Source organism: Lytechinus variegatus, chromosome 18, assembly GCF_018143015.1.
Source record: "Lytechinus variegatus isolate NC3 chromosome 18, Lvar_3.0, whole genome shotgun sequence".
In the NCBI taxonomy this organism is placed as follows: domain Eukaryota; kingdom Metazoa; phylum Echinodermata; class Echinoidea; order Temnopleuroida; family Toxopneustidae; genus Lytechinus; species Lytechinus variegatus.
The window spans coordinates 15898785-15925314 of NC_054757.1; the positions used below are offsets into that span (position 1 = coordinate 15898785).

At 36.4% G+C, this 26530-nt stretch overlaps 1 protein-coding gene across 2 annotated transcripts in view; it reads left to right on the forward strand.

Moving 5' to 3' along the window:
• The window catches only part of LOC121431737, a 56602-nt gene that overhangs the window by 5546 nt on the left and 24526 nt on the right, over positions 1 to 26530 (forward strand). For both annotated transcript variants that reach the window (XM_041629425.1, XM_041629426.1), the window contains exons 2-3: positions 1754 to 1828; positions 6265 to 6435. In XM_041629425.1, coding sequence (XP_041485359.1) covers positions 1754 to 1828; positions 6265 to 6435 — 246 coding nt within the window. The remainder of the gene's footprint in view (positions 1 to 1753; positions 1829 to 6264; positions 6436 to 26530) is intronic.

A 26530-nucleotide genomic window follows, 5' to 3' on the forward strand; every position in this document is an offset into this window, starting at 1 on the left:
TTCAAGAAGCAGATTAGCAATCAATCACAAATTTGCAATTAACTACAAGACATATGATTATGATTGATTTAGGGACCAAAATTAGACTTGCAATTGATCGCAAGTTTCTTGCAACACCCAATTACACAACCATAATAATAATCACTGCCATCATCATTATCATCATCCATCTGCAAAGCAACTTACACCACTATTACCACGCCATCACCACCACGATCCCTATCCACACCACCATTACCACCACCACAATCACAACATTCGATCTACCATCATCACTAGCAACATGGCCGTCTTGCACTTTTTCAGCAATGCACAGCAGTACCACCACCAACAACAACAACATCGCCATCACCTCATAATTAATTACCTCTACCACCACCACTAGTAGTCCCACATCGTGACGAGTGACTTCCAATATTCCACGGAGTTTGAATCAGGTCTAGTTTGAAGATCACTGTTTATGAAGGACTTGTTACTAGACTAGTTCTGCAAGGCCAAACTCTGGTAGATCGTGGCCGATTGGAATCTACGAAATCAGGAGCCGACTATTATTTCAAAGTAACAATGGCATAAATAGGGCTTGAGATAGATGGATACCATGCGAGCGAGTGACATGAACGAGTTGAATAATTGGTTATAGGTTGCATCATCTACAAAGTTTTTATAGCGTTTGTATTGAACTTAGAATAAAAGAATATTTATAATTTGGATTTAAAAAATGTTAATTGGGTGTTATTCGTGGCGATGTCAGATTGTAAAGGCGTCGGCACGCCTTCGATAAAAAAATGGTGTTGATTTGGCTTGGTGTCAGTGTTGGCGGGTTTTACATTTTGGTGTCACATCTCTATAGCGGTGTCTGTGAGAGTGGTTTGGGATTGGTGTCGGTGTTCGTGCTTATATTGGTGTATAATCATGTTCTTAATTTTTCCAAGCCTACTTGATTTTCGGGTATCGGCAAATAAAGAGTGAACTTCGTTGTTTAATTTTGTGAACTTGGGATGACCTAACATAGTTTACTTACATGTAATTTCCCACGCGTATTTAAGGGGGAGGCGGTTAAGAATAAAAGATAATGTAACTCTTTTTTGTGTCACCGTAAATCATTGACCCTCTAATTATGTAATCAACAAACGTCAGGGTACTAATATTTTCTGGAAGTTTTGTTGCATCACCTGCGCGCGCAGCGGGGCTGGAATCTGGACCATTATTCATAAAATACTCGGATTTTCCGGCGTAAGGGGTTAATCGAAAAAGTGAAACCAGAGTGTGATGGGGTCAGCTTTTTTTCCGGGGGAAAAGCAGAATAGATCATCCGTGACGTGGACTAGGGCGGGACAGAAAGTGTTACCATTATTTGGCTTCGCGTCTGGACGTCAAGGTCAACGGTTAACCTTATGTATGGGGAGGGGAATCACCTCAGATAGGCCTAAAGATAAGAAATAGACTGGTATGACCTTTCAGGGTCGAAAGGTGAAGAGGCCAATGAACTTTTTTTGTAAAACTCAAGAATACATCTGAGACGAATGATCATGAATTATCAGTCAATTGCAATTCACTAAGGATACGAAGATAATATTTCAAAATTCCATTTCCAGCCTCCCAGCTCAAAAGGTATGATAATGCATACATGTATACGTAGTTTGTTTGAAAATATAGGTGGCTGTCCCAAGGAGGTCTCACCAAATTTAGAGCTATATGTAAATTATATAATATTGAGTTTATTTGATAACTTCATGTCCTGATTTCTCCACAGAATTTACCATTTGGCCACCCACAACAACATCACCACTACAGGGAAGAAAGACATATCCCGGTTACAGCGACAACAGTAAGTAAATTGAGTTTTTACCGGCCTTTTGATGATTAATCTTTTCACCCTAGCTGTAGGAGGCCTAGTTGCTTGAAGGTCAAGTCCACCCCAGAAAAATGTTGATTTGAATAAATAGAGAAAAATCAAACTAGCATAACGCTGAAAATTTCATCAAAATCGGATGTAAAATAAGAAAGTTATGGCATTTTAAAGTTTCGCTTATTTTTTCACAAAACAGTGATATGCACAATTCAGTGACATGCAAATGAGTCGGTCGATGATGTCCACCACTCATTTTTTTTTTTATTGTTTGAATTATACAATATTTCATTTTTTTACAAATTTGACCATATGGACTGACTTGACTGAACCATTTAGTATCAAACAATGGTAATTGCACATGTTCAGGGTGGAAATAATCACTGTTTCACTTGACAATGAGGGGAAAATTAGAATATTTTATATTTCATATAATAAAATACAAAAGAAGTAGTAAGTGGATGACATCATCGGTATCTTCATTTGCATACCCACCAGGATGTGCATATGACTGTTTTGTGAAATTAAGAGAAACTTTGAAATGTCATAACTTTCTTATTTTACATTCGATCTTGATGAAATTTTCAGTGTTATGCTTGTTTGATTTTGCTCTATTTATTCAAATAAATTTGTTGTCGGTGTGGACTTGTCCTTTAAAAATGTGAAAATGTCAAAATTTTTCTGAAAAACTATCAATTTCTATTAAATTACTCAGCCTCCTCCACCCCCCTATGTCCCAATGATTTTACAAATGGTATAACCCCCCAAAAAAAATGATAGAAAGTGTAAAGTTTCATAAAATAGAGGTCTATGAAGTTTTACTTTTTATACCACGGGCGGATCCAGGAGGGTGGGGCACATTTTTTGAGGAAAATTTCCAACCAAAAAAAAGAAAAAGAAAAAAAATGTTCTCAATAAAAAATTACTGATATTTTGTCCCTGAAAAAAATTAACAAGCAAAAAGGGGGTTACACTTCTGTTTAAAGGGTATGCAATTACAAATTATAACTTTTCTACTCAAAGGGGGGGGTAGGCACGGGCCAGCTGTGTCACCCCCCCAATCCGCCAGTGCTTTTTACGACCCCTAATATGTAATTGAAGACATCATGAATTGTCCTGCCCCCTGTAGGTGGTACTGCACTTGCTCCAATCAGTTAACTTCTAGCTTACAAACCGGCAGCCCTGTAGTGTTTGTGTAAAATTCCTTTTTTTCGTTATGTGGTAAAAGACAATATGGATCTCCTTTCAACATTTCACAGCTGATGGGCCCAATTAAACATAAGTCGAAAGCTAAAATGGATCTATGATTTATAAAAAAATTATCTTTATCTTGCTACATGTACATTATGAGTCACAGTAAAATACATGTATAGCTTATTTCTGTCATTTTCCAATCATTTTGGTTATTTCTAAATTCTTAAAGTATACCTTGGAACATAAGTTTACATAACCATCATAACCATCATTTTCCAATTATTGGGATCTTGAAAAGTGTACAGTACCTACTATGTTTATATGATGTATCAATGTATATGTAAGTATCAGGTATGTGTCAGTGGATCAAAACAATGTACAATTCCTTACTGAAAACACCAAGGCAGTATTGTGGATTGAACTCTGCGTGCTGCCAGCAAATTGTCTCAACTAATTTGCCCCTTCCTCAATTACATACAGTTGATAGTGTAGTCTGAGTGTCGCTTCCAACAACAGGATTGCATGTACTTCTAGCAGTTCAGCCTGTGTATCTATTGCATATGAAGAATTACATTATTTAGGTGATTTTTCCAAAGTTGAATCTACTTGGGTCTGAGAAATCTGTTAGTTTTGGAGAAGTTCGAGTTTTAGAGCTACATCATGGGATGGTCTTCAAGAAATTCAAAAATTTTAAAATGCTCTTAACGGTTTTTAGTTGTCAACTTTCATTGATTTTGTTTCTAATTTTACACAAGAAATGTCTTGAAATGTCTTGTGCCAATGGTTTCATACTTTCATCTTCCTTTGATGAACTCAAATAGGTAATTGTTAGTTTTATATTTTAACTATATGAGTCCAACCAACTTAATGCAGCAATGGCTAATTCAAACTAAATATATCCTTTGACAAACTTAAGTTTCCTTCTTTTCAAAAGAATGTGTTCTTTACCAGCTGGTAGTCTGTGACACATCAGGCATTTTCCAGGAACGTACAATTATAAGTAGATGAACCTTCCTACTACCATCAGCTTTAGAACCTATTTTTGGTTTTGGTATATCCTGAAGAACAAGTCACTATTCATAAACATTTCTATAATCAATATGCCCTAAACAGGTAAAATGAAGAATATAGTGTCTTACTGGACAAATTTTGCAATTTTGCATGAAAATATATTCTGATTTGATGCCCGATTGAAAATTAGTGTTTGATGTTAAACCTTGCAGGCTTAAAATTTGAGAATGTAAATCATTTTTTGTAACTTTAAATTCTGATACATATGGTCACTAAAGTTTGTTAAGAAAAAGAAAAATCCTTGATTAAAGAAAAATGAGAATTTCACTAAAGAGGGAGTTGCTTGTTACCTTAAAATTCAATTCATTTTTTTTTACAAGAGTTTAACAGTTGAAAATAAATTAAAGGCTGGATCTTAGAGGATATTCTCTGTATTATTCCCCTTATTGACCATTCATCAATCTTTGATTTGAATATTACAAGTATTAAATGAAGTATGCCTATCATTACTGGCTAAATAGGCCTATATGTACGTGTACATTCAAATTTGAAGTTATGTTCTGGGCCCCGTCATAGACGGCCAGCAATGCCCACATCAAAAATGCATGTTTTTTCAAAATGTCTTCTAGATTATAATGTATATTCATAAATTCATTATTTTCTAGACAATTTTGTATGTTCGCCTTTATTTACCAAGGACGTTTTGCAAATTTCCTGTAGAAAAAATTATGACTCTTATGGATTTCCATAGAGTTGGGATTGATTTGATCAATCGTAACTCTTTGTAAGACGGGGCCATGGTCACTTTTTTATTTACAAAGAATAGAAATGAACTAAAAAATAATTTTAAAATTTTTCTTTGTTTATAATATTTTTATATAACTTTAAAATGATACCTCATTAGAGGTACACTGAAATTTTCTGTTGCAAGAAACAGACCATCATTCAATAATTGAAAAATCAACATATGATTGATTTTTAGATGAAATTCACTTGCAATTTTTATCATTTTTTATTTATTGCTTAACTGGACTGGTGTCTTTTGAAACGTTATCACGGTTGAGTTTCGTGCTTATATTATAGGCCTATGATATATCTAGTGGGGTGAATTGTGAAGAGCATATGCGCCTTCCAAATACTCTGTGAATTGAATTGCAATTGCTTATCTTGCAAAGCCCCCATATGCCAGTTACAGGAAAGATAGTCAACTCAAGATACACTATGGACAAATGTATAATTCACTCTCTGTTGTTTTCTTATAGTGTGCTTGCTCAGTAGGCCAGGGTTATACACATTTCTAAGTAGTGTGGGTGTGGGTGAGTGGGCTCTCTGATGAGAGAGAGGGTGTTTATTTCATCCACAAACAGAGGGGGCAAAGATCATGGGGTCAGGTTCCTGAAGTGTCATATTGCATAGGGATGATAATGGTTTTATGATAATGTGAATTATGGTATGTACATAGATGAGGTGTTCCTTGCTCTCTGAACAAGGATACAGGCTCCTATATACTTGAGCCTTTGTTGAGCACTAGACTTATGTTTGCACACCACTCAAAAGCATATGAATTTTATCTCTGGTAATTGATTTATTTCTCATTGGAATATGTCATAATGTTATTTTATTCAGATATAACAGATTATTATTTGTCAAGGACATATGCCTATTTGCTCACTAAATTTGTCAACCAATGAAATAATATACAAAAGCCTCAATCCATCTGCCAGAGCAAAAATATATTCCTCATTGAAATAGATTATATGTCTGTCTTTTGTTTCATCTATTAATCAATTGCTGTTGCTACCAATAACTATATATGCTTGCTCATTTTGGTACATTTGTACGAATAATTATAATAGACCTTATACCCACAAGACTATTATGTTTTCTAAAAAGAAGGCACAATTTTTTATGTTTTTGAAAACGGTTTAATGGAAAATATATACTTTTCTTATTTTAGTTACTTGGATGGTATATATCTTAATTCAATCTATGAAGCATGATAATTGTGAAAATATGTTATTGGGCACTCTGCCGAGTGCCATTACAAATCACATATATTATTATTGTTATTAAAAATATCAATTATTGATCCAGTACATCACATTGTATTTATATTGTATGTATTTTCATTGGTATTTTAAATTTATGATACATAAATGTGGAAATACTTTGACTGTTGACATACATTCATTTCATTTGATATCTTTCAGCAAACTAAACTCATCACATCACCGTACGGCAGCGTAGGGGACTTGGCCGACCAATTCAGCGATCTTTCCCTCATCCCTGTTAACGACAGAAAACCCGGCAAGAGACCGCCCCCAACGTATCTCTGTCATCTATGCTTCAACAAGGGTCATTATATTAAAGACTGTCCAGAGGTAAGTTTGGATTATTATTTTTTTTTGGAGGGTAGTGGTAGCCTTAAACGAGGCCTTGTGTCTGATGTAGCAACGCTGAGTGATTTAAAGGTTCACTCTGAAGTAAAGTTGATTTGAATAAAAAGAGGAAATCAACATTTTATGATTCATAAAGTTAGTCCCTTGTAGTCAAATCTGCAAAATTGGAATTTTCTTCATGAAAAAAAAGACAATATCATTGCTCCTTCCTTGGCTTTGCATAAAGGCCTAAAACTTAAAATGTTAGGTCTAGTACTCTAGTATACATGTAGCTTTCTTATTTCACATTTGAATTTGTTGACGTTTTCAGCATTGTGCTTGTCTGATTTTTCTCTCTTTAATTCAATTCTATCCTTTGTTGGAGTGGACATGTCCTTCAAACTAAATTTAAACACTGCTTTGTGACTGGAGGAAAAAACACAGATCACAGACCAAATGTGTGATTAGGATCATTAGCACACTGCCCTCGACCAGGGGTTCGGTAGAAGCGGTGATGAATCAGCGCACTAATCTCTAATTTCTTGTGCTAATTTTCTGTAAAAGTTGTTCCGGTTACCCGAGGGTGTACTACAGTCTTGCAGACTCTTATACATGGAGGACTTTGGCTTTGCCATACACAGACCTGCGCCCTGTCTTACGAAGAGTTGCGATTGATCCAATCAACCACAACTATGGAAAGCCAGCAACGTCAACATCTAAAATGAATGTTTGTTCAAAATATTTTCTAGGTAGGATGTATGTATTTACATCTATTGTTTTCTAGTTAATTCAGTGTGTTTCTCTATGTTAACAAAAGACATTGTGCAAATTTCCTGTACAAAATTGATGGCATTGATGGATTTCCATATCGTTCAGGTTGATCGGATCAATCGTAACTCTTCGTAAGACAGGGCCCAGCAGAGTTGTTTTGTTTTGAATCAGCTGGAAAGGAGACTGACCTAGTTTTCGAAGGATAGGAACAGCAGTAGGCAATTGACCCTTGTGCAGGAGATGTGAGCACCTGTCTCAGTAGCTAGCTAGTGATAGGATATTATCCTGTAGGCCTACATATCTTTTATTGTCTTATGGTATATTGTTAAATGTTATAAGTATGATATATACAGGTACCTAATATAATAGGCCCATAACAATATAGGTTTAATACAGACACATGTATAATGTATTGCAGTCTATAGATGGTACACTATTATAGACTTACAAACAATGTCTCACATGAATTTGCCAAGGTGAATAAATTGTGAAGATGAAAGTCAAAGTGGGAAAAATATAAGCCCTATAGCAGGCCTCTACAAAATTTTTTTTTGTCACTTGCCCAGTTGGGCAAGTGATGAAAAAATTTGCTTACCCGATAGAAAAAACTGCTTGCCCAATTTTTTCAATAATTTTTTCATTATGACGGCACTACTCTTATTTTTATTAAGGTATACTAAATAACAATTTAGAATCATGTCCAGTATAAAAGAACACACATTGAAAAGGATATTTTCAGCAACGTAGGCCTGAGTCTTTACGTTTATTTTGGAGAAAAAAAATCGATATTTTATGGCTATTTAAGGTTTTAAAAAACCCTTCAACAAAAGTTGCTAAAATTTCATATTTTGCATCTTTAAATCCATGAAATGGCTACCTGCGTAACATATTTCCTTAGAATTGCTTTCATTTACCATAGTTGGAAACTATAAAGAAAGCCAGTGAAAAATGTTCAGCTCTTTATTGACTTTGAAAAAAATATTTTATCATCAAAAGTGGAGTGGCTAAAATTTCACATTTTGCATCTTTAAATCCATGAAATGGTCATTTATTTTCCATATTTCCTTGATTAAAAAAAAATTATTTGGAAACCATCAAGTCTTTTCTTCATCCTTTTATGATGTTCCACTCGGTCAATAATTTTATCTACATGTTTTCACATGCTACTTTTTTTTCTATTTTGAGGAATACCTGTTCACTTATTAATGAATTATTAGTAACATTGTTTAATATTGTATGATTTTTAAGTAGTTTTTTTCACTATGCTTAGAATCTTGGGTGTGTGTGTGTGTGTGTGCGCGTGTGGGTGTGACTGTGAGTTGAACTTTGATATAAATGAATTCAATATCTAATTTCTACTTCGCCTATTCCAGTACAATAACATGTACTCGGCCATGTAATAAAGGCCCACATACCCTAACTTTCCCTGAAGTTCTTTGAAAACGCAGACTTCTACGAAAATTGCATTTCTCTATGGGGGAGTCTAAATTTGGTGAGAATGTACTCATTAATAACTTAAATATACATGACAATGAAGAAATCATCAAACTTTATTGGAAGTTTTGAATAATATACCCGAAATGTAAACTCTGTCTGAAACAGAAAATCACCATCATTGAGGCCTTTACTGAGCGAATTGTCCCCCAGAGCTCTGGCAGAGAGACAGAGCTCAGACTGGCTAGCTAGTATGCGCACGTGTGTGTGCGCTTCCCGCCGGCCTTGTAAAATAGATGGAGCTTTGTTTGATGATTTATTATCTGATATTTACCTCATCCCCTCAAAAAGGGAAACAAATGAATTCTAAGTTATAAGTAACAAATACAGCAAGTTATTTTGGATGTTAATAGGCCTTTTTGAAAAGCAAGGCCGAATGACATGACAACTCACCAATGCGAGGTTACTAGACTCTGTGATTTATTTCCTGTGTAATTCTAATTATTTTATCACAGAATTGTGATATCGGAAGGGGGAAAATGTGCATTAGAAATTGCACATGGTGGTAGTCATAATGGACCCTACTACATTCAACTGTTTCCCGGCCATTGCGTTGATTTTTTTCATACCTGATTCCATGTATGGAAATACGTGGTACAGAAAAAATAACGCAATTTCGGAATTTGAAACTGCACTACTCGCTATTTTTTAAGGCTGATTCATGATTTTGAGTGTAGATTTTGGATGATTTATGGAAAAACGAGGTACGGTACAGAAAAGAAAGACGCAACACCCACTTGCCCGATCGGGCAATTGACTTTGAGAGGTGCTTGCCCGCACGTCATTTTCACTTGCCCCGGGCAAGCGGGCAAGCGGGTTTGTCGCGCCCTGGCTAAAGGGTTGAAAAAGATTGGACAAAATTTGAAAAGAGGTGATAGTTGTAAATTGGCAGAAAAGGAGTGCAGTATTAACCCAGAGAATTCCTGATTCAACTGAATGTATGTATATGCCTACAGATTTTTAGTGTGGTATACTTACTATTAGATTTTAGTTTACACTATTTTTTACAGTTAGAATATATAAATAAATATGCATTCTCAGAAAGAAAAAAAAAGGATTAAGAATTTGTGCATCATATATATGTAACATGAATTCAGTTGGGACTGAGGAGTATCTATGACCAAGATTTTTTAAATGATGGGGGTGGTAGTGGAGTATATCTACCACTTCTGCAAGATTAAGTCATTACTTTGTGAATACCTAGACAAGTGGATGTCTGAGGTATGGCGGAACAATGCAATAGACTAGCATGAGAGGAAACCCCATAGGAAATTTATCTCCCAAGAAATTTCCGGCTCCTCCTGAGTGTAGTTTCTTGTTGATACACAAGTGGAATCTGCTAGGCTATTGTTGTGTGATGATGTACAGGTCGCTTGGAGTACGGGTGAATGACAAGCTGGTAAGGGAAGGTTGGAGGGTAACAGGAGGGTGGGGGGTTGGGGGTGGAGAGGAGGTGAGGTGAGGGGTAGGGGGTGGTGTTAGGGGTGGAACCAGGTAGGGTAGGCTACATACATGCCCGAGTCTGTATGAAATGGGGACAGACTATTTTGTGAGATGATGTAGGCCCACAGGTCAATTGAGAGTAAGACAGTGACAAGGTAGACACGCAGGAGAACAGAAGAATGAAGGTTGGGGTGGGGCAGAATCAGATGAAGGGTGAGATGGGATAGGAGGGGCATCAGGAAGGGTGCATCAGACATATGGGAGACAGGGGGTGATGGGGGATCCAATAAAAGAGATCTAGAATAGATTTAGGCCTCAGACAATAAAAGAAGATATGGATCTATATATGTAATTAATATGTAAGTAACTGCAAAAACAAAATAAATAGGCCTATATTAATGAAAGAAAATAGAGCTAGTGCTGTTCCTATCTCATTTAGGTTATTTTTTATGCAACTGTCTGAATATTGGTGAATAAAGTATTTTTGATTTGTTTCATCTATTAATATTTGGCCTACTACTTCTAGTTTTGTGAAACATACCAAACAGAAAAAAGGAGGAAGGTAATTCAACTGAACTGGTATGGAAATTCATGGAGTGCATTTCTTTCTACATCCTGGATTGTAGTTACAAGAAGATACTTGAATGAAACACTCATGGGGCGTCCCAAGAATATAATAATGGCCTTCTTGTTTTTGTCAGAGTATTAGTGGTGTCATATTCAAAAGGGTTTTTATTGGAGAACTTCAAATGGGAGCAATTTTAGTCTTTGGAAGACTCTCTGAGGAGGAAGGTCATTAGAGATAATGACTTTGTTTTGAAATTTCAATGGATAAACATGAAGGTTTTTCACCTCTGAATGTGAGCATTAATGTTATGAAGTGAACAAAGGAAATGTTAAAGACCAACACCAGTTTTAGTACATGTAAGAAGTCAAGCTTTCAAATAGAACGCATCAGTGCAGTTTCTTAAATATTTTAGTTTGTGAGTAGCAAGAAATTGATAAAAATTAAGATTATGATAATAGGTCAATGAATTATAAACAAAGAAAGAACAAATAGAAGCTTAACCTGGAATTGAAATAACTGTCCCAAGACTCTGGACAGGTTGTTCTGTAAACAATTAATGCCCCCCCCCCCCTGATTGCTTGATATCGCATGTAATAGTATGACAGATATCTGTGACCAATAATAGCACAAAGGTCTACTGAATTGCGTATTTTTTACTCTTGGGTGGGCTAGCAAATTCACATGAAATCATCATTGAAATGCCATTATCTTGCAAATGTACAGTGTATCTACTTCAACCAAGACAGTAATTTGGTACTATAATCTATATTCAAATCAGGTTTCGAGCAATTAACCTTTTGCTTCCACTTCTCCATGTGGGCTTTAATTTGAATTTTTATCCTAAAATAACTGAACTGCAGTCTGTTTTGTCCTCATTCTATGCTCTGTTGATTGTCCCTATGAGAGCTTGTGATGCAAGACAGATGAAAATTATGGGAGTTGTCAAGCATCTGCTTCTGTTTTGTATCTTCCGGCCCTGGTAACATAAAGCCTAGCGATTGATCACAGGGCTAATTTTATGACAAATCTTATACAATTATCAATGCGTAGAATTGATTGTAGAAAAGTCCAATATTACTCACAAAGGCAAATGTGAATGGGACTTTTAAATATTTGTTCTAATGTTCTCTGTTTGGTGAGCTTCATAATTCATATCCCGTTGAATCATTTGAGAATGTGCAATATAATGATCAAAATGGGTCTATTGTTTCAAAAAAGGAAGACTTCTTGATTGCAGTGATTGCCCAAATACCGTTGAAAATTAAGTTTGGTGATTGAATGATTAGGCTAGTTTATTTTAGGTCAGATAATGAAAAATCGATCCAGTAAATCATATCCAATTTTTTAATTGATTCTCTAATCTTGTGCAAACAGAAAGTGGATGTCTTATGGATTTGCAATAGTTATATTATACCGTACTATCCATCAATTGTAAGTTTCACATCAAAATCTGCTGTCAATTGTAAATAAATTGCTTCCAGCAAAACCTTGAAATGAAAAGCTAGCAATGTAGAAAGAAATTATTTAGAAGAAAGCTAGAAAATAAGTCATGACATAGGAGAGAGATGGTTAGCATCTAGAAGCTTCCTCCTTGTTAGCATATATATGACTTTTTTTTAAATGAGCTGGCTGTTGTTGGAAATATAATATAGGGTCTAGATCAAATTATAGAATTATGCATTATAATAGCATATTGTAGTGCATTGAAAAGATGATGAATGCTCAGTGAAATACTGAAACACTAGTGTTATCAGTAAACGAATATCTGATGAAATAGAATGATGACAAACAAGTTACACTATATGATCTTTAGGAAGAGGGAAATATTCAATAAATTGATCAATTATCATTTTGGATATCCTTGTGTACAGAATATCCAACAACGTTTGACATCCTGTTGCTGTTTGTATGTAGTGTGAGTTACATTATATACTGCTGGATCAGAATGCCTCCACCAGGCTGCATATCTCTGGACCATACTTAGCACTGGGATATAGCCAGATCCATGGTATAACCAATTACATTCCACAAGGACCCAAGACCCTATTCACAACTGTGGTCCTGGATATGTAAAAGTGACTGTTTGATTGTGTTTTTTTTTGCACGGGCAGCCCCCTCCCCCCCACTCTTTGGCTCAGACCCCTCACTTTCGAAACTATTCTGCGGGCCCTGCACAGGGTGTGTTCATCTGCTGGCCGATCAGCAAAATGCCCATGAATTCTGATCGCTTGTCTAGGCCTCAGAATTTACTCCATAGGCCTACCAAAACTTTTGTGCATTCTCCTCATCCATTTGAACCAGAAAAGGTTCTTGTAGAACACTTCCTTTGCATTTTCCTTTGCATCAAGAGGGATCCAAAATTCCAGATTTCTGTCTCTGTAACTACGAACTGAAACAAACGAAGTATACATCTGGACGTTTGAGTGCCCATGTCCAGTCTGCTCCGATCCTGGAACGCAACTGAAATGTGAAAGGGATTCTAACTTCATATTACCCTCTGGGTCCCCTTGGATTGTAAACTTGGGCATTAAAATTTCCATCAGGTTCGAATATTTGACTGGGATACATTTTAGCTGGACAATGTTTGGTTAACTTTCCCTAGCAGTCATCACTTAGATAATTAGCACCTGGTCTAAATGACACATAATCTTTCAAGAGGGAATATACAGTCATTCTACGATGCAATATCAAAAGGTGGTTTCAGACCGCCTTGAAGTTCGTCAGTTTCAGGTATTCTCTGATCGGGAAATTTACCCCGATTAGAAAATACCAGGTATTTTGGTAATGTGAAAGTAAACTATGCGTAATTTTCCCGAAAGAAAATACCCGCTAAATAGTAGGTACTTGGCGAAATTACGAGAACTTTCGCGGGGATTTTTCCAAGGTCGCAGGTATTTTGGCAATGTGAAAGCAATTTACGGGAACTTTTAGCCGAGCGTGTCGTTGGGCGCAGGCGCCGTGGTTGGCTGCTGGGCTAGTGATTTTGAATCTCGCGCCTTGCCTGCTTATCAGACCATACTGCGCATGCTCGTAACTTCAGGAACTCATCCGGAAGTGAATGTTTCGGGGCGGTGTGAATGCAGGAATAATTAATGGGTATTTTTTAGCCTAAAAAAGTTCTCGTAATTTAACGGGGATTCTTATGATCGAGGCGGTTTGAAACCAACTAAAGACCTAGCTGCGGTACGTTGTCAGTAGCCATTGCAATGGTGATCTGAACCAATACGGTTTAGTTATAGGCTTGGTCCCGCTACACTAACAGATGCAGAGAATATATAAAACGGATAAGAATCTTGCCATCCATTGGAAAACGTTATGTATCCGTTGTGTACTCTTTGCATGTGTTTCATACGCTCTATATCCATTGAGCATCCGTCCACTGTGTTTTCATTGTTCGCCCATTTTGTCCATTGTCTGGAGCGAATGAAAACGGATGGAGCCCCCTGCCCTCCCCGAAATTTTGCTTGTCCACTGTATCCGTTATGGATAAGTTTTGTGTCCGTTGGCCAGTGAGACCAGGCCTCTAGGACTTACACAGGTCCTTATTGAAGTAATATGTTAATTGAATTTAAGATAAAAAGTACAGGGGGTGTAGCAATGATTTAAGTGTGATTTTAGAGTCACATGTCAGTTGTTGGGGTGTAAAAAAGGCGTCACCGCATTGGTCAGATCATGCTAAGAAGACGTGCTACTACTTGTTGATTAATAAGATTGCTTGTGACATATCATGTGCACATCTGCATTATGCATGACATAATGTCACACTAACACGAGTGAAAAGCCCCTCCCCTTGGCCCTTTTACTTGCAGAAGTTGGCCTTCCCTTTTGAAGTTCCAAAGATCAAATAGTCACCCATGCTAAAAAGATGACTTAATCCAGATTGTGCAAAAAAATATGTTTTGTGTAACACATCTGGGTCGATTATGTCCTAAATTGAACAGATATCTGATTATGTGGTATGCACTGGTCGTGATACAAGTAGATTTGACTCCATGAAAGAGTTTAGTAGTATCATATGGTACAGCATGTTGGCCTATTTTTTTTGTAGGCATTTGTTGGTCCTGAAAAGGACCAAACAAACTCGACATTTCGACAAGTGTGTTGTTGTCTTCTGAACAGGAACTACATAAACTTATAGTTTGATGTCAGGGAAGTTACCTGTGTGTAAGGCATTCTTGTACTTTTCTAGGTGCCCATGCACCTTTGTAAATATGTTTCGAAGGCCTATAGTATCTCGACCAATTTGGGAGGCCTTTGTTATTTTTCTCCTTTTCCATATCATATACATGTATGAAGGTGAAGTTGAATTGTCATGATCCATCCATTGTCAAGCATAGATGTAGGCCTATGCATTTTTCTGTCTTTAGGTTATGATGCCAAGCGTTAGGCGGGTTAGGCAGTGTTTAGATCACTTGCTCGTAACGGTTTGGCCACTAGAGAGTGTTAGGCATTTGATTGTAATGTTTTGCGTAACACCCTGTGTATACTTTTTTTTCATGGTACTGTATACAATAGTTTCAGATGATGTCACATGGAGGGTATAACATTGGAAAACCTGTACATTACACCATAAAAACAATGATTTATCTTGGGTTTATGCTCAGGTCTTCATTGTTCGTCCTCCAACATGGCTGCTTGTAGAAACTCTCAATTGTTCCATATCCTCTCCTATATACCCCCTCCCTCAATACATAAAGTTATAGAGTAAACATAAAGATACATTAAGTTGAAATGATTTCATTATGATTTGATATATTTTTGTGGACATTGTGTGGAAGTGTCTGTCATTTGAAATGAATGACCAGCTAGGTCACCAGGATGTGTCTAGACTCTTTAGTACTACTTGTGTAGGCCTACATTTACTTGATTCTATTTTGCAAACATAATCAGTTTTTATAGACAATAAGTCCAGTAGATAGATCTATAAGCAGAATATTGAGATGAAAGTAGGTCCATGTCACAGATAGGCCTAGATACAGAAAGTAAGAAGTATCTATTTGGGGAATTCCACGTTTAATTGTAGCTACATCCAGTGCATTTGAGTGAGATAAGAATGCAGTCTATGGATGGGACGGGGAGAGATGGAGAAGGCTAACAGGAGATAATATATCGTCTAGATATGATATCATGCAGTTAAGGTATCTGGTAGCAGGGAGATGTACTCATACCACTCTGTCTGAGTCATCAGCAGTGGTCCTGGTTTCATGGGGCAATTACTTCTGATGCTGGCACCAAGGATGAAATGCATGTCGTGTATGTGCGTATTACGATATGGTGCAGAGACAGAGAAATCAATCTAGACTAGAAAATTTGTTCATGCAAGGGTACATGTAGGCCAATTGGTCCTTGTTCATAATCACTGTTTTAACCGGTTTGCGTGGAACCAGTTTACTACACCATTTTAGAACATCTCTTTGTGAGCATTCACAGTTTGATAGGTCAGTGAGCTTGATTGTTGGTAAGGCAAATCGGGAACATTTATCAGTAGTCATTACTAAGTACTAGGGTCAAAGGTTTGTGCCGAATTAAAAATCATAGACTTTCATCTCAACTTTCAATACAGACGGATAAAGTGGTGCTAAAAGTTTAGTGAAAGATCTTCGAAGGGTTCAAGTTCTTCCATGTGTTAGATATTATGAAGTCAGGTCATACAAAAATTACAATTTTTTTAATGTTTGTTTCTCTGGGCTCACCACTCATTGAAGTGCATAAGGGATTGCATTTTGTGTGGTAGAGTTCACAAAGTTTTGAGCACAACTGTAAATACTTTCACGTAAAGACCGATTACAAGTATAATACTGTTCACATTTTTTTGTATGAACCATGGAGCTTCTACCACCAATTCATGAGCAACCTGGAAAAAATTTAATCCAATTTAACTAGATTTACAATGATAAAACAATAAACAAATTGTTTTCAAAGATATGAAACTTATGCTTTCTCCAACAATGGACATAGGTTGCTCCTTTTAATTAGTTGAAGGATGAGTCCAGCTCAACAAAAGGTTGATTTGAATAAAAGGAGAAAAATCCAACAAGCAGAACACTGAAAACTTTATCAAATTCGGATGTAAAATTAGAAAGTTATGACATTTAAAAATCTCACTTGATTTCATAAAACATCCTGATCGGTATGTAAATGAGGCAACAGATGACATCATCCACTCACTGTTTATTTTGTATTTTATTAAATGAAATATGAAATATTCTAATTTTCTCTTCTCTGTCATGTCAAAGGACTTTCATTCCTCCTTGAATATGTGGAATTACCATTGTTTCAACATTTTGTTGTTCAGTCAAGTTGGTCCTTATTGTCAAATTGTAAAAATGGAAATATTTTTTAATTCAAACAATAAAAAACAAAAGAAGTAGTGAGTAAGGGACATCATTGACTATCTCATTTGCATGTCACTGAGTGGTGCATATAACTATTTTTTGAAAAATAAGCGAAATTTAAAAATGTCATAACTTTCTTGTTTTTCCTTCGATTACAATTTTTTTAAAATTCAAATCAACATTTATCTGGGTTGGAATTGACCTTTAAGCTTCACACTATTATAGTGAGCTAGAAAAAAAAGTTTTGCAACCAATTACTGTAAAAGAAATATAATGTTGTTACCGTATCTCTGACAAAGTTATTTTGAAAATGTACATTCCTGCAGAAAACTTTCAATATTTTGCTGCAATATTTATGTTTTATTAATTTTTCTTTTAGAAAAAAGGAAAAAGTTTATTAACAATCAACAATGTATCTATTTCAACTATGTCAGGAAAATATTATTAATTGGTACCTTAGGTATTTGCCAATTAAAAGATTATTTAATTTGGCTTTGCATTCAATGACCCTCATTTCCATGTATATAGGCCTACAATATGTTCCAAAATAGCAATTAATCCTATAATATGATAGACGTTAAAGGCCTATGGTTTAATTAGCCTGGCCTACGTTTATATTGGCAATGTGTAAGGACAATATTTTGTTGCCAATTGTAATATTGTAATTTGTTTTCATTTAATTAGGTGAATAATGATTGATTAGGTGAACAAAATCATATTTTTCCAGTAAAAATGTTTCTCCTTTATTAATTATTGAAAAGGCCTTAATTTTGTTATCTGTCGACTGTGAAAAGGAAGAAATTATTTATAAGTATTTCTTTGATGATAATATGGTATGTCACTATATCAGTCTCCTTTTCTCTCTCTCTTTTTCATCAATCACTCCCAATACACTCTCTTCATTCTTTCCCTTCCCTCTTACCTATTCCTGTTGGTCCAACATTCAGACTCTTGTATAACCAAATTTTTATGATAATCATAACATTAACAATAATATTCATCCCCAGCTGATAAAAGTTTTCTGCTTCAGTATCAATAATCCTTTTTTTAAAAGGAATCAGGATTGTGTAATGCGTGCTTTAGTAACAGATATTATTGTTACACAAGTCATTGCATGCCTACAGTTTTCTGCTACCGTGTGGTAAAGCCCTATGGCATAAATTTCCTTAAAATATTGTATCTTATTAATTTATATTATCAGGGAATTGTCTAACGATTCTCTGCTTTACATCATGGAGATGGTTCCAAGACATTTGCTCCTGCGACAATTGTTCCACAATCACATACTAATCGAGTGAACAAGTGCAACCCTGGGTTTAACACTATACCCTACCCTAAACGTAACATAAAACCCTATTGCAACCCTAACCCTACATCTTAGAGGCAAAATTAGGCCTGGAGCAATTGTCGCAGGAGCAACTGTCTTGTCACCCAAGGAGACATCCATCCTTACTTAACTGTCTGTGTTTTGAATGATGAATTTGCATTGAAGGGGAGGCAGACATAGAGACAGAGACAGATAGATAGGTAGATAGAGAGATAGATGGAAAGAGAACATTGATATTTTCTGTCTTTAATTGATAGTGTATGGCGCAGTGCCTTGTAATTAGCCCCTACTGATTGACGGCCATATGTAATCTCAAGCATTCGCTAAAGATACCCATAAGCAAATGTGGCTTTCCCATCCCCTTCTTTTCCTTGTCAGGCTTTTAATATTGATTGAAAGAACTGATAGGAGAGTTTGGTATCACGAAGATGGAGGGGATGGGATAGGGAGATGGAGGTGTGGGGCGGGATAGGGTAGGATAGGGGATGGGGTGTTTGCCCAAAGACATCGGTAGACTCTCAGCTATTGATAATTATTCACAAACTATTCAGAATAATTTCATATTTATCACAATTGTCTGGAATAAATTGTATTTCTTTTGGGATGGGATAGGAATGATGGTAATACTGCCAATGCCAACATTTCTATAGTGCCTTTAGCAAAAAAAGAACAAAAACATAAATTTAGAAAAAATAATAAGAATGGAAACCAATGATGGTAAGCAGGCTTTAACAGAAAAGGTTATTTCCAAAAAAAAGTATATCTATAAATTCTATATTAAAGTTTGATAGTTTAAGGTTTTTCATGAAGTGTGGAAAGATTAGGACATAGGCCTATATCATTATATGAAACATTGAAAAAGTGCATACTGACATTTTATGATCGAATAAACAAATATCATATCTGTAGTTTTGTTTTTGTATTTTTGTGTTTGTCAGATAAGGAAAGGTATTTACTTTCACTTTGGCAAAACATGCATGAAATATTTGTTTTGCTTTTTGGCACTCATTAGCAATTTCTCGGCCAGACTGGCAACTCCCTCACACGTTTTCCTGTGTTGCAGCATGCAGTTCTGACCTTCTGTACATGTGCATGAGTTAGGCAACAACAGGAAGCGTCCAGTAATTTATGATAGATCTATCTCTCTTTTTTTTCTTGGACGCATTCCTGTTGAATGGAAAGTCCAGACATCATTTATCTGTCAAATTAATTAGGAGCATACTTTGTCACTTTCGTATGTCGAGGGGATGTCCATTTTTCTCTGCCCACCAGGCATGCATCCTTCCACCTCCAAACTCCTGTAAAATTTACATTGTATAGGCCTGCAGGAAATATAGTTATATATTCAAATCTAAATTGGAATAAAGTATCAATATGTAGTGGAACATGATGGGGGGGGGTCCTTAATTTGTATGAAATGTTATTGTGAAGTTCTTCAGCAATTAGTGATAGAAATTGGAAAGTTTGGTTAAATGAGCTCATGAATGACATCCCAATCTTCCACATATGAACTGAAGTTACTGTTGTGGCCTTTGATTTTTTTGCCAACTATTCTTTGTGAAAATTTGATTTTTTAATTATTAGGTAGGGCCTATTTAGCACCCTCACTTATTGATGTTTTTTTTCTTTCTGAATAGTCTCTTGAACACCGATTGTTAAAATTTAGGATGTGTATTTGTCAAAAGCTAGTAGAGGCAAAAATAGGATTCTGAACCATTTCATGCTTGAAAAGTCATTTCATATACATGTATAAACACAACACATTTTTATTTTGTGAAGGCACATGCTCAAAATCAAAGGGTGGTAAAATCACAAGATCTATCCAGTATAACACCTTTTTCATATCTTACAGTTTTACAACATTACTGTTTTGGGGCATACACATTGAGATGATAAAATAAAGGAATAGTTACAGACACTGTAACTGTTATGGGGGATCTTTGACCTAAAAGAACTCACATGACTAAGGCCTGAATACTTGGAAATCAAAAGGGTGTGTCATTGGAATTTTCAATTTTCTCACATTTCAACAAAGACTACAAAGGATACCCCCCCCCCCCCTTCTTCCCACCACTCTGATTTAGTTTGCAACCACAAACATTATTACATAACTGAATGGCTGGGAGCTGGGATACCAACTTCCATAAGCCAGAATAGTGGGAGCATTTTCTCTTGCCCATCTGTTTATTTTCCCACAAGTATTCAGAGTGTCAGCCCCCCATTCCACCCCTCTAATCTTGGCTTGTTTCCTTCCTTTCTGTATTTACCCATCATTATGCACCTGCCCACTTCCTGAAAAGCAATCCTAATCAAAACAAGATCTCTGAATTGGCTTTTAGAAACAAATCCTGGAAGTTTAAAAACCTCATGTTGTCTTAATCACATTTGTTTGCATGGTTTAAAGGGGATTATGTTTCTTCCAGTTACTGCTGCTGTTTATCCCTACATTAATCTCTTGCACCTTTGTTGTTCCTGGATAGATTTGCTGCCACTTATGAGATCCTATTGTTTAAATATAGATAGGATAATACCTGTGAGAAAAAAGGGACCTGTCTGATTAAAAGCATTTATTTCATTTTTATCCCATACCGTGATTAGGGTACGTTGAATCATGGATCCTAGTTCTAGTAGGTTGATTGTAAGGCATACTGTACACTCTTTGAACATTAGAAGCATCTTCTGAAACATGCTTGAGAGTGAAAATATTAAAACTATTATAATACATATATTACAGACCTTGAATCATAGCAGCCTGTAGGGTTCAAAATTATGTCCTACTGTCCCTACAGGCTACACTATTTACCAAATATGTATGCCTGGAGTTAACTTTGTTCAGCCATTTGAGACAAGCTCATTCTTTTTGTTTCATGCTTAAAATAATGCTTAGCAATGTAAGGCAAAGCATGTAAACAAAATTCCAGCTTTATTTCCTAGTAGACTCTTCCATAGGGCTGTCTGCACCAGCTGTAGTTTTCAAATGATTGCGCTATTTCTGATCCGACAAATCATCCTGATCTTGAAAGTATTTATAGTGGAGAAACAATTATTGCAATAGTTTGCTGGATTTATCTCGAGAGTGCAATCAAAATTTTACTTAGGATTATTTGCAAAATAGCGTGCTTTTTTAATTGCTAATTCACAGGTGCATCAGACGCACTAGAAATTCAACGAAGGATTATTTATTCACGGCATCGGGCCATAATGCCTCACTCAAGCACGAATTCCTCTCGTGCTGGGGAGGTGAGGTTTCTTGAATATCGAGATTAATCGCGAGAGGGTTGATAAGGCTAAAATCTTGAGATTGAGCGAACTCGGGCTAGTGCAGCACTGCCTAATGAGAGTGTAATATGATATTATATCAGATTAATTATAAGTACTACTTTTGGGACAAGAAACTGGTTATTAGGGCCTATTTTTTAACTTGTAACAAAATCAATCTTTAAATCTATATTACATGTATGTGTGTGGGGGGGTTGGGTGGACTGCATCAAACTACATGGCTGTAGTTTGCTAGTCTGCTGGCACAGACCCTGATTGAAACTTTGATCAGCAAGTGTGTCTCCATGCAAAGACTAGCACATACAAAACTTGCTGTTCAGTACACAAGGCATGAGTAGGCTGCACATTCAGACCCATTACTCGAGTGAAGGGTTTGCAAAGCAGACTAGTAGTTTGCTCAGCTTCAAAAGGAGGTATAATGGAGGATCGGCTGTTTGTGTGAGGTTTTGGGAAGGGTCAATGTGGTTCTATGGCGAACATGTGCATCTAAAAACAGTATAACAACCACAACAGTTAATTAATGATAAATCCTAACCATTTTCATTCATGGTAACTTTTGAAACCAACTCAACCAAAGAGAGTGATTCATTATCCCTTTGGGGTAATGTGTGTAATTAGCTTTTTCCTTTATAGTGTTCAATCAACTTACAGTTGAACCTGCTTATTAAGGCCATGCAAGGGAATCAGAAAAAAATGCCACTCTAGACAGGTTGTCTATACAGACAGGTTCTATTATACACATGTTCCTTCCAAATGGGGGACAGTTTTGGTGACCACTAATGACAGATTTTCTCTATAGACATATACCCTTTTTAGACAGGCTAAAATTTCCTTAACCCCGTACTATTGGTGGGGCTAAATGGCAATTTAGTCCCACCTATAGTACGGGGTTAAGCTTAGCCCACTTTCATTTTACACAGCGTTTTTGCAAAGTGGGCTAACCCCACCTATAGTACGGGATTATTTGGCCCTGCAAAAAAGCAGGGTTATCCCACCAATTGCGGTGCTAAGAGCAATAGTACGGGGTTAAGATCGCATGTGTAAAACGAAAGTGGGCTAAGAGCTCCCATTCATGCCCCGCAACAGAGCCGGCCCTGTTGTCCAATCAGAGGTAAGTATAATGAATATTCATGAACAGCGATCACGGCGATGAAAAAAAAGGCGCGCGCCAGAAGTCAGCGATTTTGGATATGACCTGAATGACCCCTCAGTGCGCTCGTGAATATCCATGAGCTACTAATAGTCCGGGGTTAGTGAGTTTCGTGTGTAAAAAGCAAGCATTCCTTATCCGGGGTTAGCAAAAACAATTTGGCATGTGTGAAAAGGAAAATTAATAGTACGGGGTTAAGGATAGTACGGGGTTAGCGATAGTCCGGGGTTAAGAAAATCCTGTGTAAAAAGCCTAATACAGTACTACCACTAAGAGAGGCTTGACTGTGTATACATGTACCTGTGTGTCTTGTTCTTCAAGTGTTATTCCCTGTACACTTGTCAGATCTCTTGTTCAAGAATACCTACAGTTATTGAATTCCATCATGTTCGAGTTTATTTCTGATGCCAGTATTCACCTTTTCTCATGCCTATCATGTGATAATGATACATGAAATTCCAGACATATGTCAATGTAGTGACATGAAACAGCTCTATAATTTTGGAACCAAGTACCAGTCTACTGTTTACTATTTCTTCTCTTTAAAGATAAATGCCAGTTTTGGTAATGATATCAAAATGAGTTCGTACAGAATCCAATGAAATGACCACCAAAGTGTCTGTTTGTATAAATAAAAAATATGTGCCAAAGGATTCTGGAAGAAATTGTGTAATTGCTGAGAAATTAGCAAATAAGCACAGGATTCGGGTCAAGCGTGGGGCACGACATTCACAGCAATAACAATACACTGTCCCACGTGCGCTTATCTGTGTTGGTGATCTTCAGTGTGAATATTTTTCAGCGTAGATTTCAAGATTTCACAAAGTTCAGTTGATGTGACTGTACCACATCTAGATCCTCGATGATATACTGACAATTAAGCCTGGTTTTACAGACTTTTTCTCATGAAATCAGTGTTTACTGCAACTACTGGCATTTCTCTTTAAAAGCAATAGTGTCAGAAACAGATAATGCAATCACAGCAGCCTCCCTCTCTTTTCAAGCCCACCCACAAAAAATATCAGTGAACGTGACCTAGAAATAGAGGTCAATCTGAGGACATGTATGTATTACTTGTCCAAACTGGACGAAGACCCACTCAAGAACTTTAGAATTGTGATCGATTCCTGTCTCACCTAGATCTGAAATTATGAATAACTAACTTCAGCTGGAATGATGAATTTAAATACTAGACAAACTAAGTGGCAGAATTCAGTTTGGGATTCAATCACTATTTCCTCTTGAACATGTATTCTGATATTTACCAGTACAACTTCTTATTAAAAATAAAGCCTACTTGTGAAAACTGACTTAAAACCTTTGTACTGGTCACTCCATTACCACAGGGTTTAGAATGGTGCCAATTGCATTGAAATGCTGTGGAAGTGAATACTATGTTTAACTTTATTGTATGCTAAATAGAGGGAATTCTATTTATCTGTGGTCAGTCATTAATCATGCAATGTTTATACATGTACTAAGTATAATGGAGTAAGGATATCCAGCAAGTATATCAGTAAGCCTTTGGACTTCAGAAATAAACTACAACAATATCCACTGTCTAAAGGTTGAAAAGAGAGAGACTTTTTTTCAAATTAAACACATTTATACGCTTTGATTGGTTCAAGTGACCTGAGGACACTAGTTATTTTCAAATGAAATCTAATAGTTTTGTATCAGGAAACAAATTGAATCAATAATTTGGGAGTTGTAATTATACTGTGAAGTATGAATATACAATTGATAAAAACATCACATTATTGGAATATTTAACTAATTCTCACAGGTTGTCAGAATGTACGTTTTAATTTCAGCAGCATATAAGCCTACCGAATTGTTAACACATAAGCCCTATGTTGGCCCACAGAAATTCCACATCAAACATATATTCACCTGTGTACTTCGCTTACATTATCCCAAGCAGTAGATATTAATTGCTATCTCCCAATTTATGGTACACTGGATAAGCATGCTAGTGCTGGCTTCTGTTGTTTTATCAATACTAAAAACTGTGTGCTGTTCATCTTATCTGCTTCTGTACATAAATAGAGAAGGCAAGCGTGTAGAGATAAGCATATTTTCAGGAGCATCTGGCATTGTAAGATATCATGGGCCTACATCATGTACAATGGTAGTTGGTAGGAGTATGCCATGTATTAGCATACTGGTAAATTATTTTGTGATATAAGCTTTCATGTAGTCTTGGATAACTGATTGGCCTACAAAACACATGTAGTACTGGAAAGAATGTATTGAAATTTTGGTATTTCAGATTTGAACATTATTTTGTGCGTCGGGGACTCTGCTCAAAATAATGTTTTCCACTTTAGACGGAGTTGGCTGTTGACTTTGGATAAGATATGGCTGTAAAACTCCTTATAATTGTGCAGAGATTAAAAGTGTAACCCATATAAAATACGCCCCTTTTCAAGAAATTTTGAATCACAGAAATTCAGACTGATTTTGGGATATGAAGAACACTACTACTGAATCACACTCCTTTTTCTTCATCTTTTCATTGTTTTTTACACCCTAAATTTGCTCCCCCTCACCCCATGAATTATGATAAAAATTCATATTCTCGATTATGTTCTTATAAAACTGTTTGCAATGTTTGAGCATTTTGACGACTGCTGTTTACTGCTGCTAAACAATCGTAAATACTTGCTCATTGTAAATAGAAGTCCCTATGAATTTTGTTATTTGTGAAAACCAATTTGTATGAACAGCAAGCTTGTCTTAGCTCACTGTCTGTGTCACACATGTGATGAGTATCATTGATAATTGATTACGCCACAGTTACACTGGCAAAACCGAATCCAAACTTGCCCACGCTATTATAGGCATTTTCACTCATGAATCTTGAATCATTGTATTGATGATTGCAATTCGTCTTTAGAATCATCGGACCTATCCCACGTTCACTTGAAAACTGCGATTTGAATTCCCGAGCGAAGGGGGATGTGTCCTTGTTGACTTGTCAATCAAAGCAATGCATCGGTACGATGAGTGCATGACAATTGTATTATCTACAGAAGCGCTTGAAAGGACATGTAAGCTCCGCCCTCCAAAGATGTTTTGGAAGTCAATCCTTTTACGTAAAATTCGGACCGTAATTTGAGCGAAACTTAAGTGGAATTCACTTCCGGATTAGAATTTGAATTCATGATTGTGATTAGCGTTCGCGATTCTAGTATGGTTTCACACGTGCTTAAAATTCGTCACTAGCCCTATTTTTTACTGGAATCATTAAAATTCAAATTTTTCCTGTTTGAAAGCGGTATGTTACCACCGATGACATACCATCTGTCCTTATGGAGCCGGCTTCGTTGGTATGACTGTAACATTAGTAGTTGTTAAAGGGCCTGCTATCAATACTGAGGAACTAAACGTAGGCGAGGAAGTAGCAATGGCCTGTATTGTCATGTTAGCTCTTCTGCTTTTGGAACCATAACCTGTTCCTGAACTCAGAGATGAGCCCTGTAACAGCAGGTTGAATACATTATCTCAACTTCAATTCTAGGATAGACCCTTGCCGTTATGCATATGGTATTGTACTAAAGGAGGTACATTTAAGGAAAGTAAGTTTGTTTCATGAACTTCAGCATGCATGTTCCACATTTTCCAAAAGTTTCAAAGGTTGGTATACACAAGCGTATAGGGCATGTAATGCAAAGTCTCCAAGGATATAAGAGTTGCTCATATTGGCAGGCATGTTTTGACCAAATATG